The 13,179-nt window shown below is 48.7% G+C and overlaps 1 protein-coding gene across 3 annotated transcripts in view; it reads right to left on the bottom strand.

The window, feature by feature from the left end:
• Positions 1-13,179, bottom strand: part of KLHDC8B (kelch domain containing 8B) — a 72,476-nt gene that overhangs the window by 2,933 nt on the left and 56,364 nt on the right. For all 3 annotated transcript variants that reach the window (XM_081935956.1, XM_081935958.1, XM_081935957.1), the window contains one exon: positions 9,492-9,593. In XM_081935956.1, the coding sequence (XP_081792082.1) occupies positions 9,492-9,593 (102 nt within the window). The remainder of the gene's footprint in view (positions 1-9,491; positions 9,594-13,179) is intronic.

Genomic DNA, 13,179 nt, shown 5'->3' with positions numbered 1-13,179 from the left:
AGTTATGAATGCCCCAACACTGGAAGTCTTTAAGAAGATGTTGGATAGCTATTTGTCTGAAATGGTATAGGGTTTCCTGCCTAGGCAGGGGGTTGGACTAGAAGACCTCCAAGGTCCCTTCCAACTCTGCTATTGTATTGTATTGTATTGCATTATTGTACAACACCGGAGGTGGTATTCAGCAAGTTCTGACCAGTTCTGGAGAACCATTAGCAGAAATTTTGAGCAGTTCAGAGAACTGGTAAATACCACCTCTGACTGGCCCCGACCCCATCAAATTTTGAATCCCACCACTGCACAACAACCAGATGAAGTATCATTACCAAACTGTACAACAGAACTTATGATGCTAGTCTAACAAAGGTGCAGAAGGAGCTCAGTTACATGAGGGTGGAAGTGTAAAGAGGGAAGCAGAGGTGACAAGTAGAGGCACTGCCCCTTTCAGGGGAAAGACAGACCACAACTAATTTTTGCTTGGGCTCATCATAAGATCTGTTCACACAAAGTATTATTAAATGCTTTTCTCCCCGCCTTCCACAGGATAGAATGGTACCTCAGAAGATGGTAAAAAGACACAAAATAACTGGTACCGCCACTTTGATCCTTTTCTGTTCAAAAGAGAGGAAAGTGGAATAACAGAAAATTGTCGCTTTGACTTAGTACAAATGGGAATTAAATCTCATCAACTTTAGAGACTTTTGTGGTGTCAGCTACTCATTTGAAATATGTCTTATTGTTTGAACATATGCCTTCTTGTGTCAAGTGTGGCTTTCAACCTGAAAAAAACCTGCCCCTACCCAAATAAAGTAGACAAATCTTTAAGAAGTCAAGATAAATCATTTTCAACCCAATTGCTCTTACCCTTTTGCAAGAGGCACACACAGCATACCCCTGAAAATATTCCCAACATTAGATTCCTCTTCCTATAAATCCATTTAAAAAACAACCACAAATGCCACAAGGCATACTCACACAGTTTGTCGGAGACAGAAGATGTTACTTACCTCACTAATTCTATTTATTACCTGAAAAGGTGACTAAAGACAGACTCCATCTTCACTTATTTATTTTATTCTAGTCCTGAAATAGCATATATGACCTCATGTTTTTATGTTCCTCATGAATGGTTCTGGAGAACTCCCGTAAGTTATACAAGGAGTTGGCTCTACCACTCCTGTGGCTTGATGTTCTGATAGCATTCTTGGACTAGTTTGTAGCTCAATTCATTGGATGTGCCAGGACTTAAACTGGAGTATTTTGGCTGCACAACATATTTCTTAAGGTGGTATTCAGCCAATTCTGACCGGTTCTGATGAACCGTTAGCATAATTTTTGAGTAGTTTGGAGAACCGGTAAATACCACCTCTGGCTGGCTCCACCCCCATCTATTCGTTGCCTCCCGAGTCCCAGCTGATCAGCTAGGTCTTCTTCTGTTGCTCTGCACTGGAGAACAGAGCTGGAAAGCAGATTAGTGGGGTGGGGAGGGAATGGAGATTTTACAGTATCCTTTCCCTGAAGTGGGGGGGGGATGGGGATTTTACAGTATCCTTCCCCTGAAGTGGGGGAGGGAATGGAGATTTTACAGTATCCTTTCCCTGAAGTGGGGGGGGGGGGAATGGGGATTTTACAGTATCCTTCCCCTGAAGTGGGGGAGGGAATGGAGATTTTACAGTATCCTTCCCCTGAAGTGGAGAGGGAATGGAGATTTTACAGTATCCTTTCCCTGAAGTGGGGGGGGGGAATGGGGATTTTACAGTATCCTTCCCCTGAAGTGGGGGGGGGGAATGGGGATTTTACAGTATCCTTGCCCTGCCACGCCCACCAAGCCACGCCACAGAACCGGTAGTAAACATTTTTGAATCCCACCACTGATCTCTTACCAGGCAATGTTCAGAACGGCACATATTCCAAATCTACTTTCCCTCCCTGCTTAAGTAATTCAGAAAAATGCTGCTGGCGGAATGCCAGACAAGGCAAGACCTTCTGACTTGTGTTGAATGCAGTAAGGTTAATGGATGCTGAAGAATAGGACTAAAATGGAGTGGCTAGGGCCTTTGCTACATCATATCGTTGTATTATTTATTATTTATTATTCACACTTATAGACCGCCCCCTCTCCCGGAGAGGACTCGGGGCGGTGTACAGTCACTAAAATACGTTGTAAAATACATACATAAACAATTAAATTAATACTGGTGAAGGAGGTTGTGAGACTGTAATAGAATAATAAATATAATACGTTAAAAGCCTATAAAACCCCAAACCCAATTAAAATAAATAAATTAAATCCCGGGAGGTAAAACTAAGAAAGTGCCAGGCCAGCTGATTGAAATAGGTGAGTCTTTAACTTTTGCCGGAAGGAACGGAGGTCGGTGGTAGTTCGAATGTCTGGGGGGAGGTCATTCCAGAGGGTTGGGCCCATCACAGAGAAGGATCTACTCCTAGGTGTCGCCCGCTGGCATTGCCTAGCAGACGGCACCAGGAGGAGCCCCTCCCTGTGTGAGCGGATAGGTCGCAGGGACGTGTGTGGTAGGATGCGATCCTGCAGATAACTAGGTCCTCTGCCATGGAGCGCTTTAAAGATGGTGATCAATACCTTGAAACGCACCCGAAAGGCTACAGGTAGCCAGTGCAGCTCGCGCAGGAGAGGTGTTACGTGGGAGTAACGGGTACTTCCCATAATAACCCGCGCGGCTGCGTTCTGAACTAGCTGCAGTCTCCGGATGCGTCCCAAGGGAAGCCCCATGTAGAGGGCATTGCAGTAGTCCAGGCGAGACGTCACCAGCGCATGAGTGACCGTGCGCAGGGCACTCCGGTCCAGTAGGGGGCGCAATTGGCGCACCAGGCGAACCTGGTGGAATGCCCCCCTTGCCACGGCTGCCACATGGTCCTCCATTGACAGCCGGGCATCAAGGAGGACACCCAAATTGCGCGCCCGCTCCACAGGGGACAACTGTTCGCCCCCTATGGCCAGCGATGGAGTCAGCTGGCTGAACCGAGGTGCCGGCAACCACAGCCACTCGGTCTTGGAGGGGTTGAGTTTGAGTCTGTTGTCCCCCATCCAGACCCCGACGGCCTCCAAACACCGGGACATCACTTCGACAGCCTCGTTGGGGTGGTTTGGGGTTGAAATATACAGCTGAGTATCATCAGCGTAGAGATGGTATTCAACCCCAAAACCACGGATGATCTCACCCAGCGGCTTCACATATGCGTTGAACAGGAGAGGCGAGAGGACCGACCCCTGTGGCACCCCACAAGTGAGTGGCCTCAGGGACGACCTCTGTCCCCCTGTCAACACACATTGCTTCCGGTCGGAGAGGTAGGAGCCGAACCACCGCAAAACGGTGCCTCCGACTCCCATCCCCTCCAACCGGCGCAATAGGATACCATGGTCGATGGTATCAAAAGCCGCCGAGAGGTCTAATAGGACCAGGATAGAGGAGCAACCCCTATCTCTGGCCCTCCAGAGATCATCGACCAACGCGACCAAGGCTGTCTCGGTGCTGTGCCCGGGTCGGAAGCCGGACTGGCGTGGGTCTAGATAATCGGATTCGTCTAGGTGTCGCGGGAGCTGCTGCGCCACCACATTCTCAACAACCTTCGCCACGAAGGGGAGGTTGGAGACTGGACGATAGTTAGCTAGCTCCATTGGGTCGAGCGAAGGCCTCTTGAGCAAGGGTCTCACCACCGCCTCTTTCAAGGCGGTTGGTAAGTATCCCTCACCCAGTGATGCGCTCACCAGGCCCAGGAGCCAGCCTCGTGTCACCTCCCAGGCTGCCAGTACCAGCCAGGAGGGGCACGGGTCCGTTAAACAAGTGGTGGGTCGCAGCCGTCCACGCAACCTGTCCAAATCCTCGGGGGCAACAGAGTCAAACTCCTCCCAGAGTGGTCTCTCAAGACTCGCTGTTGGCGGCTCGTCTGGTCCACTGACGGAGGTCCACCCGCTCCGGATCTGATCGATTTTGTCCTGAAGATATTCCCCAAACTCCTCTGCTCTACCCTGTAAGGGTGTCTCCCGCACCCTCTGCGATAGAAGGGAGCGAGTCACCCTAAACAGGGCGGCAGGGCGGTTATCCGCGGACGCAATAAGAGCAGCACAATGTCTACGTTTGGCCGCTCTTATTGCCACAAGGTAAGTCCGCAAATAGGCTCTTACCTGTGTTTGGTCAGATTCGGAGCGTGAGGACCTCCACCTGCTCTCTAGACGTCTCCTGTGGCGCTTCATCACCCTGAGCTCCTCAGTAAACCAAGGAGCCCGGGTGGGTCGATGCCGCAGGAGAGGTCGCAAAGGCGCAACCCGGTCCAAGGCCCCAGTCGTCGCCCTATTCCAGGCAGTCACTAGGTCCTCGGAGCGGGAGCGGGACAAGGCTACAGGAATTGGCCCAAGCTCCGTCTGGAATCTATCAGATTCCATCAGGTGCCTGGGGCGGTACCAGTTTATAGGGTCTGGTTCCGCCTCCTCGCGGTGGGGGATAGCGCCAGGGAAGTCCAGCCGGAGGGATGAGTGATCTGACCATGACAGGGGCGTGATGACTAAATCCCCTATTCCCAGATCACTCGTCCACTGTTCAGATACAAAAATGAGGTCCAGTGTGTGGCCCCCTTCGTGAGTGGGGCCCTGCACTAATTGGGTCAGGTCCATGGCCGTCATGGAAGCCGTGAACTCCCGGGCCGCCTCGGAAGCCGCTCCCATTGACGGTAAGTTGAAGTCCCCCATGACCAAGAGTCTGGGAGTCTCAACTGCCGTCGCAGAGATTAGCTCGAGGAGCTCGGGCAGGGCTGCTGATGCATAGCGAGGAGCCAAGTATACAATCAGCAAGCCCCACTGCCTCCCTGGGCCCCAGTTCACACCAAGGGACTCACACCCGGGTATCTGAGGGACTCAAACATTCCCGCATAACCACCGCCACCCCTCCACCCTTACCCAGGGCCCGAGGCTGATGGAATGCACGGAAACCCGGTGGGCACATTTCCACGAGGGGTAAACCACGTTGTGATGGTCGGCATTAGCAGAGGAAAAATAATGGCCTTACTCCTAATCCGCTCCCCCCCCCCCCGAAGCCATCTCCTGCCTCTGCCCTTCGCTAGCTTTTGTCCAATCAATTTCTTAATAGTTTTCCCCAAGGAGAAAAAAAAAGTTGTTAGGAAGAATGGATTTGCAGAAGTGCCACGCGGGAGAATGATGAAGCATCTGCTCCTGGTACTCCCAGGCCTGGTCTTACGTCTACCTTGAGTAACAGCATCCTTTCTTGTCCTTCCAAATGAGTTTGCATCCAGAGGTTTTTGTACCATATTTGCCGAATGACCTAGTTTTCACCTAACTGATTCTGGCACGGTGTTTGCTGATCCAGCTGAAAACATGTCCTTCTTCCCCCCGCCCCCTTCCTCCTTCCCGCTTTGAATCTACATTAAAAACACAGTCAAGCCATTGCAGGACAACTATTTATACAATTCTCTTGATTACCAGAGAAGAGTAAAACCTCTAAACCAGGGGTGTCCAAACTTGGGAACTTTAAGACGTGTGGACTTCAACTCCCAGAATTCCCCAGCCAGCCATGCTGGCTGGGGAATTCTGGGAGTTGAAGTCCACACGTCTTAAAGTTCCCAAGTTTGGACACCCCTGCTCTAAACGTTAAAGAAACTGTGTGAGCAAAACTGCCTTAGCCTCTGTGTTCACACAGGCGTATCACTCTTCTGATTTTCAAGCAACAGGGCCAACACCAGAATCCACACTTGGCTATCACCGTGATTGACAAGCCCAGCCCGTTTCCTCTTTTGTAGAACATATCTCCAAACAAAGAAATCCATCAGAAACAAAATTTGCACCACTGCACACCCAAGAATGACTTGAGGAATGACCTATTACTCAACCTCAGCTTCATGTTAGCTATATGTAGTGAATCTTCAACTTGCAACCACAATTGGGAACAGAATTTTCATGGCTAAGGCAAGGCAGTTGTTAAATGAGTTGCATTCGATGTCATGACATTCCCCCCCACCGTTATTAAACATGCGGTTGGTTGTTAACCGAATGACACGGTAGTGAAGCAAATATGGCTTTTCCCACTGACTTTTTGTCCGCCCCGAAGCAGGCCTGACTGAGGCCATTTTGAGACTTCAGCACTGACACATCGGAGAAGAGAGCTGGGGCGGGGATAGAGATAATTGTGGTGTTGTAGCCAAAACAAAAAGCTTTCTCATAGCGACCAAGGACATTCCTGCAGGTACTCGGAAGGAGGGGACTGGAATCACCTAGCAACTGGACAGTATCCTGATTGGACCATATGACGGATTGTTTTGAGAAAGTGACAACTGGGGGAATATTTAGAGTCAGGTTTCACCAGCCTGTGACAATATGACATATCCAATAAACTTATTCTTTGAGGAATTTGCCTGCCTCGGAATTTTATTTGCTGTGGCTTTGTTACTATGTTACTAGAAGACCTCCAAGGTCCCTTCCAACCAGTGGTAGGTTGCACTTACCTTCACTACTGATTTGCTTGATCATGTGTACACACATTCTGTTCGCTCGTGCGCCTGACTCAAGCTGCGCGCGTGTGCACAATCCACCACCCCTGCGACAACCAGCTGATTGTCGGGGATCGCGCAGGCGCCGTATGCTGTGCGCATGTGCGCAATTTGTCTTTTGCCATAAAAACAGGTATAGAGTGCGAGCAGGCGGGCGGGCCAAATGAGCCACCGTACCGGCTCACTCTCAGCTGCTCCAGGCCACTACCGGTTCGGCCGAACCGGCAGCAACTCACCTCTGCTTCCAACTCTGTTATGCTGTTACTATTACACCTTTATTTACAGCACTGATGGTGTTACCTAGTTGGGTAATGAAGTGTCTGCACGAAAACAACGAAGCTCAAAGAGCACCAAGGACCCCTTCCCATCACAATTTCCAGAATATATTTCTTCATGCCATCACCTGTATGTCAAGGACAGCCCAAAGATGTATTCCAGTTCTCCCTCCTGGAAGAATTTTCTGTTATTCAGGATCAAATTGCTCCAGAGAAGCAACAACATTGCCCTACATCAGCGGTGGCGAACCTTTTTTGGCTCGCGTGCCACAAGTGGGGGGAGCGCAGGGGGGTCGTGTGTGGGCGTGCCGCACCCATAATGCAACATGCAACCCCCAGTGCGCATGTGCGCACAATGTGCGACCCCCCCCCCAGTTTTACATGTTTTTTTCGCCCTCCCCAGGCTCCAGAGGCTTTATAGGAGCCTGGGGAGGGCAAAAAGAGCCTCCCCGCCCCCCCCGGAGGCTTCAGGGACCACTCGGAGGCTTCCCTGAAGCCTTCGGAGCGCTTAAAACCACCCTCCGAGCAAACCGGAAGTGATTCCCGGGTTGCTCAGAGGGTCATTTTAAGTGCTCCGAAGGCGTCAGGGAAGCCTCCGGATGGTCCCTGAAGCCTCCTATAAAGCCTCTGGAGCCTGGGGAAGGCGAAAAATAGCTTTTAAAAAGGTGAATTCAGCTGGGCAGCGCCTCGCGTGCCCTGACAAATGGCTCCGCGTGCCACTTGTGGCATGCATGCCATAGGTTCGCCATCACTGCCCTACATCATTCCAGTATTGATCACTTAGTCTGAATTTTGCTCTTAGGGCATTATCTCACCATTCCTAATGAAATACATATGCTTACAAAAATCTTCATTTCTCCTTGGTGAAATGGCGGGCAGACTTGGTGAAATGTGGGTAGAATTAGCCTGCAATGCTGTGGCGCAGTGGTTAGAATGAAGTATTATAGCAGGCTAATTCTATCCCCAGCCAGGGGTTTGATCCTGACCATCTCAAGGTTGACTCAGCCTTCCACCCTTTCGAGGTAAGTAAAATGAGGACCCAGATAGTTGGGGGCAATATGCTGACATTGTAAATCATCCAAAGAGTGCTGTAAAGCTCTACGAAGCGGTATATAAGTATAACTGTTTTATTGTTAAGTGCTATCACTGTTTCTCCAAGGAATTAACTAAAATTCCAGATTATGGATTTACTTCACTGTGCAGTCCAAGGGTTTTTTCTCTCTGCAAGCTCCTTTGATAATGATACTTTTAGTTGGATTTCTCTGATGTAAGTCTATAGATAGAAAGATATGTATGTACAACACATTTAGGCTATTGCTATCGCAAGAAATCTCAAATCTTAAAAGATTTGGCTCCTTTTAAATTTCAGCCAAGTCTTTATTTTTAGAAGCAACCTTCTCAAATACTTTCTGCACGATTCCTTGATGAATATGCTCAGTTGGAAACTGTAGCTGATTTTATCCTTCTGCCTAGCTGGAGTCAGTGTTATTCATGTGCACAATAATTGGAAATTTTCAGAGATTTAGAGGAGACTTGGAAAGGGATATATCCCTTCCCACATGTATGAAATAAACCGGATTCCTACACAAGTAAGCCAGCAATTATAGTTCTTATTAATATTATGATCACTGTTTGTGGAGGTAAATATATAAAACATATAACACAAAGTGTATGGCAAGGTTTTAGAAGCAGATGCTCATTGTCATAGTTTAGTTTCTTTCCTTGGGAAGACAGACTGATGAAATAGTAAACACTTCCAAAATAAATCAAATGTGAAAAATACAGGCTCATCAGCTGTGGCTGCCACAAGTGGTCCAATCAAATCTTCTATTCTCTTTACCTAGACTAGGTTCCAGTCCTTCAAAGTCTTCCCAGAAAATTCCCCCAGATCCTTGAAACAGAGATGTCAAATGCTAAAACAGGGCGTAAAAGTGTAAAGCCTCTATTATGTCACTAAAGTGGCACTTTCTTTTTCTTTTTCTTTTAACTTGCTGCAGTCATCATTTGCTGTGCCAAAGCTGTTATTAACACACCCTGCACAATAGCGTAGAAAAATTAAGAGACATTGTTTTGGCTAGAATAGAAAATTAGACAGAGAAAAACAGTCGAGTATCAGTCGTTTTTAATTTTTTTTTTAAAAAAAACTAGGTTTTCAAAATGAGTAAGAATCTCTTAGACAAATAAGAAAGGAGTGAGGTATTTGAATGAGATAAGGTAAAGGTAAAGGTTCCCCTCGCACATATAGGCTCGTCGTTCCTGACTCTAGGGCGCAGTGCTCATCTCCGTTTCAAAGCCGAAGAGCCAGCGCTGTCCAAAGACGTCTCCATGGTCATGTGGCCGGCATGACTAAATGCCAAAGACGCATGGAACGCTGTTACTTTCCCACCAAAAGTGGTTCCTATTTTTCTACTTGCATTTTTACATGCTTTCAAACTGCTAGGTTGGCAGAAGCTGGGACAAGTAACGGGAGCTCACTCCGTTATGCGGTGCTAGGGATTCGAACCGCCGAACTGCCAATCTTCTGATCGACAAACTCAGCCTCTTAGCCACTGAGCCATCACATCCCTTTTGAATGAGATAGGTAGAGTTTATTTATTTTAAGAATCTAAAATATTCCCCGGCTCAGAAGAGCAATGGAAACCATCTCACGTATTAAGCCAGTATTCCCAGATCAGCAACACTCACCAAGGCCACCAGCTACTACCACACGTCCACCAAGCTGCCCAGCTACAAAGTCAGCCCTTTTGTCTCTCATCCGGATGGCCCGGCTCAGCCGACTCCAAGACCCTAATTGGAAAATTGGAGAGAGTAAGAATTTAGCTTCATCTAAAGATAACAAGGGCAATAGGCATCATTAATGTAATGATGGTTTGATGTTACGGTGGCCTCGTAAAAAGTGATTTACGACCCGTCCTCAAAGTCACAACCATCACATACACAGATAGTTGTTGTGGCCCAGCAGGATCCGGTTGAGCTGCTGATGGACTCAGATAGCGAGGAACCATATGAGTCTGCCCTGGACGATGTGGAGGACCCTGTGCAGGGTTCAGACTCAGAGCAGGGACCAGAGGGGCTGGTTGGCCACCAAGAGGCGCCTGAGGCATGGAGCAGTGGGGAGGATCAAAGGCAGTTTGTCCCTGATGCTAGAATGAGAAGGGCTGAGAAACGGAAGCAGCAACTCCATAGGCAGACTCACAGAAGTTGATTAAGCACAAGTGGTTGTGGATTGGCCCCTCCCAAGAGAAATTATAGGTGAGGCGTTGGGAGGGGACATTTGCAGGAAACAATCGTTCGAATTAGTAGTTAAGAAAATCTATCTGTGTATTCTAGCCGTGTCTGTTCGTTTGGACTATCTGCGTTGCTTCATTTGAATTATCTGGGTTGCTGCAGAGCTACTCTATTGAACGTGAGTTGTCTGGGCCCTCAGCCAAAGGATTCGTTATCTCAGTAATTAAACAATGGCAAACAGCCAACCCTGTGTTCTGGTTTATTCACAGGCGTGGGGAGGGGTCAGAACAGATAGTCATGGGACTGCTACTTGGGTATTTGGCAAGCAGCTCATATTTATGATGGTTGCAGCAACTTGTGGTCAAGTGATCGCGATTTGTAACCTTCCCCATTAGCTTCTGATAAACCAAATCAATTAAGGAAGCCGGATTTGCTTAATGACCACATGATTTAGTTCTCAACCACATGACTCAATTAACTGCAGTGAGTCATATAATGACAGTGGTGGATACAACCGGTACGCCCCAATACAGGCGTACCGGTGCCTGCTGGGAACAACAGGTACCGTTCCGGTACAGTGCTCTGGAGTGCCCACCCACCTTCCCGCTCTCCTTCCCGCTATTTGAGCTGATCGGGGCATTTGCGCACGAGCATGGAGCGTACAGCGCCTGCGCGACGCTCCGCTGAGCAGTCGGTACGCATGTGTGTGCTGTGCATGTGCTGCGGCGTGCACTTGGCACCCGGCCCCGTTGCACCATACCGGTTGCAATGGGATCTGGAACCCACCACTGCATAACGACCATGGTAAAAATGGTTGTAACGTTGGGGCCAGTGGTGTGATGGCTTGTGTATTGACTGCATTGCTTAGTGACCAATTGGGGTCGTAAATGAAAAACTATCTGTAGTTAGCTTCGACAAATAGAAGCACCGAGAACTCCTTTTTCTAAGTCTGGAAACTAAGCAGGAGTGGATCTGATTAATTCTTGAACAGGTAACAACCCCAAGGTCAAATGGTAAGCTACTCGCAAGTTTGCCAATAAGAATCTCATGATTGTATCAACAAAGTCCCCAAGAATTGAACTTGACTTGGAGACAACTTAAAAGGCATTTATAATTATTAAGAAACCTGAATTCAAACATGGAATTTGACTGCTTGTTCTAACCTGGGTGTGTGAAATTATAATTCTTGACCTACAACCATTTGTTTAATAATTGTTTAAAGTTACAATGGCACTGAAAAAGACGGCTTATGACTATTTTTCACATTTGCAACCTTTGCAGCATCCCCATTGTCATGTGAACAAAATTTGGACACTTGGCAATTGGCCCATATTTATGACAGTTGCCATGTCTTGGGGTTATGTGATCCCTTTTGCGACCTTCTGACAAGCAAAGTCAATGGGGAAGCCAGATTCACTTAACCATATTAGTAAATGAATAAAGTAACAACTACAGTGATCTAGTAACTACAGCAAGAAAGGTCTCGCTTAACAACTGTGTCACTTAACAATGAAAATTTTGGGCTCAACTATGGTTGTAAATGGCAAATCTAGACAGCGTACTAAAAAGCAGAGACATCACCCTGCCAACAAAAGTGCGTATAGTGAAGGCTATGGTTTTTCCAGTTGCAATGTATGGCTGTGAAAGTTGGACCATAAGGAAGGCTGAGCGCCAAAGAATGGCGGCCTTTGAACTATGGTGCTGGAGAAGACTCCTGCGAGTCCCTTGGACTGCAAAGCGATCCAACCGTTCAGTCCTAGAGGAGATCAACCCTGACCAATGTTCCCTCTAATTTTTTTTCAGTGTGAGCAGAAAAGTATAGTGTTTGAGCGGCACATTTTTATGCCTGAGCACCTGAATTTTTTTCACAAATGTCACCTAAGACAATAACGAAATCAGTATTATTTGTAACTCAAAGTTATGTTTCTTCAAGGTACTCGCTTAATTAAAAGTGTTATATAATGTCAGTATCACTTAACAACGCTCCTGCTTAGCAACCAAAATGTTTGCTCAGGAACTCTGGCATTTGAAGAACGCAAGTCTTAAAGCTGTCAAGTTACAAGACCCTTGCACCCCTAACCCTTTAGGAAAAAAAAACCCCAGGGGTCTTCAAACCTGACAGCTTGAAGACTTGTGGACTTCAACTCCCAGAATTCCTCCTCCAGTCATGTTGGCTCAGGAACTCTGGCATTGAAGTGTGCAAGTCTTAAAGCTGTCAAGTTGCAAGACCCTTTGCACCCCTAACCCTTTAGGGAAAAAAAACCCAGGGGTCTTCAAACCTGACAGCTTTAAGACTTGTGGACTTCAACTCCCAGAATTCCTCCTCCAGTCATGTTGCGGCGACGTCATCTGCGTGGATCCATCTTCGGCTTTTTTCACAGGGGGCAGGGCTGCTGCTGAAGATGTCGACCAGCCCCTGCCGCCACCAGAATAACAGCTGCCTCCTCCTCCTCCTCCAACAGCACCACTACATTTGGAGTGAAGCCGCCAAAGCTCCCGCTGGTGCCCCCCTCCACTCGGAGCACCGCATTACCCCTGCTGCCTTCTCCGCCGCCACCATGGTTTTGAGAAGCCATGAGGCCTTTTTCCCCTGCTCCTGCCCCCCCCGCCGCCTTCCTACTGGCTCCCGCGGCCTCATGGCTCCTCAAAAGCACAGCAGAGGAGGAGGGGGCAGTGTAACGCGGGGCCCAACTCAGGTGCTCCGAACGGAGGGGGAGGCGCCGCTGCCATGGGCGGGGGCGCTGGCGGGAGCTTTGGTGGCTTCACCTCTGCCGCAGCGTCGGGTGCTGTTAGAGGAGGAGGAGGCGGCAGCAGATATTCCGGTAGCGGCAGGGGCTTTACTTTAGCTGCAGCGCCGGGTGCAAGCAGCTAGGATTGGCCACCCACAAAGGACCTCCTCCCCGGGCTTGCTTTCCTGGCGTCAGTCGCCCCGCGCTCACCAAAACAAGTCCGGGGAGGTCCTTTGCGGGCGGCCAGGTCTAGCCGTCTGCAAAGGACCTCCCCAGCCTCCGGCGCCTGTGACAGCAGAAAGCACTGCGCGGCAGTTGGAAACTGCTGCACGGTGTTTTCTTGCCACCTGCGCAGGCGCGCAGGCGCACACCTTAGAGGGAACAGTGACCCTGACTGCTCTTTAGAAGGCCAGATC

This window comes from Natrix helvetica (assembly GCF_964273705.1).
Source record: "Natrix helvetica genome assembly, chromosome: 1".
NCBI classification, from domain to species: domain Eukaryota; kingdom Metazoa; phylum Chordata; class Lepidosauria; order Squamata; family Natricidae; genus Natrix; species Natrix helvetica.
The sequence above is the reverse complement of the archived record's forward strand: the minus strand, read 5'-3'. Positions and strand labels throughout refer to the sequence as shown.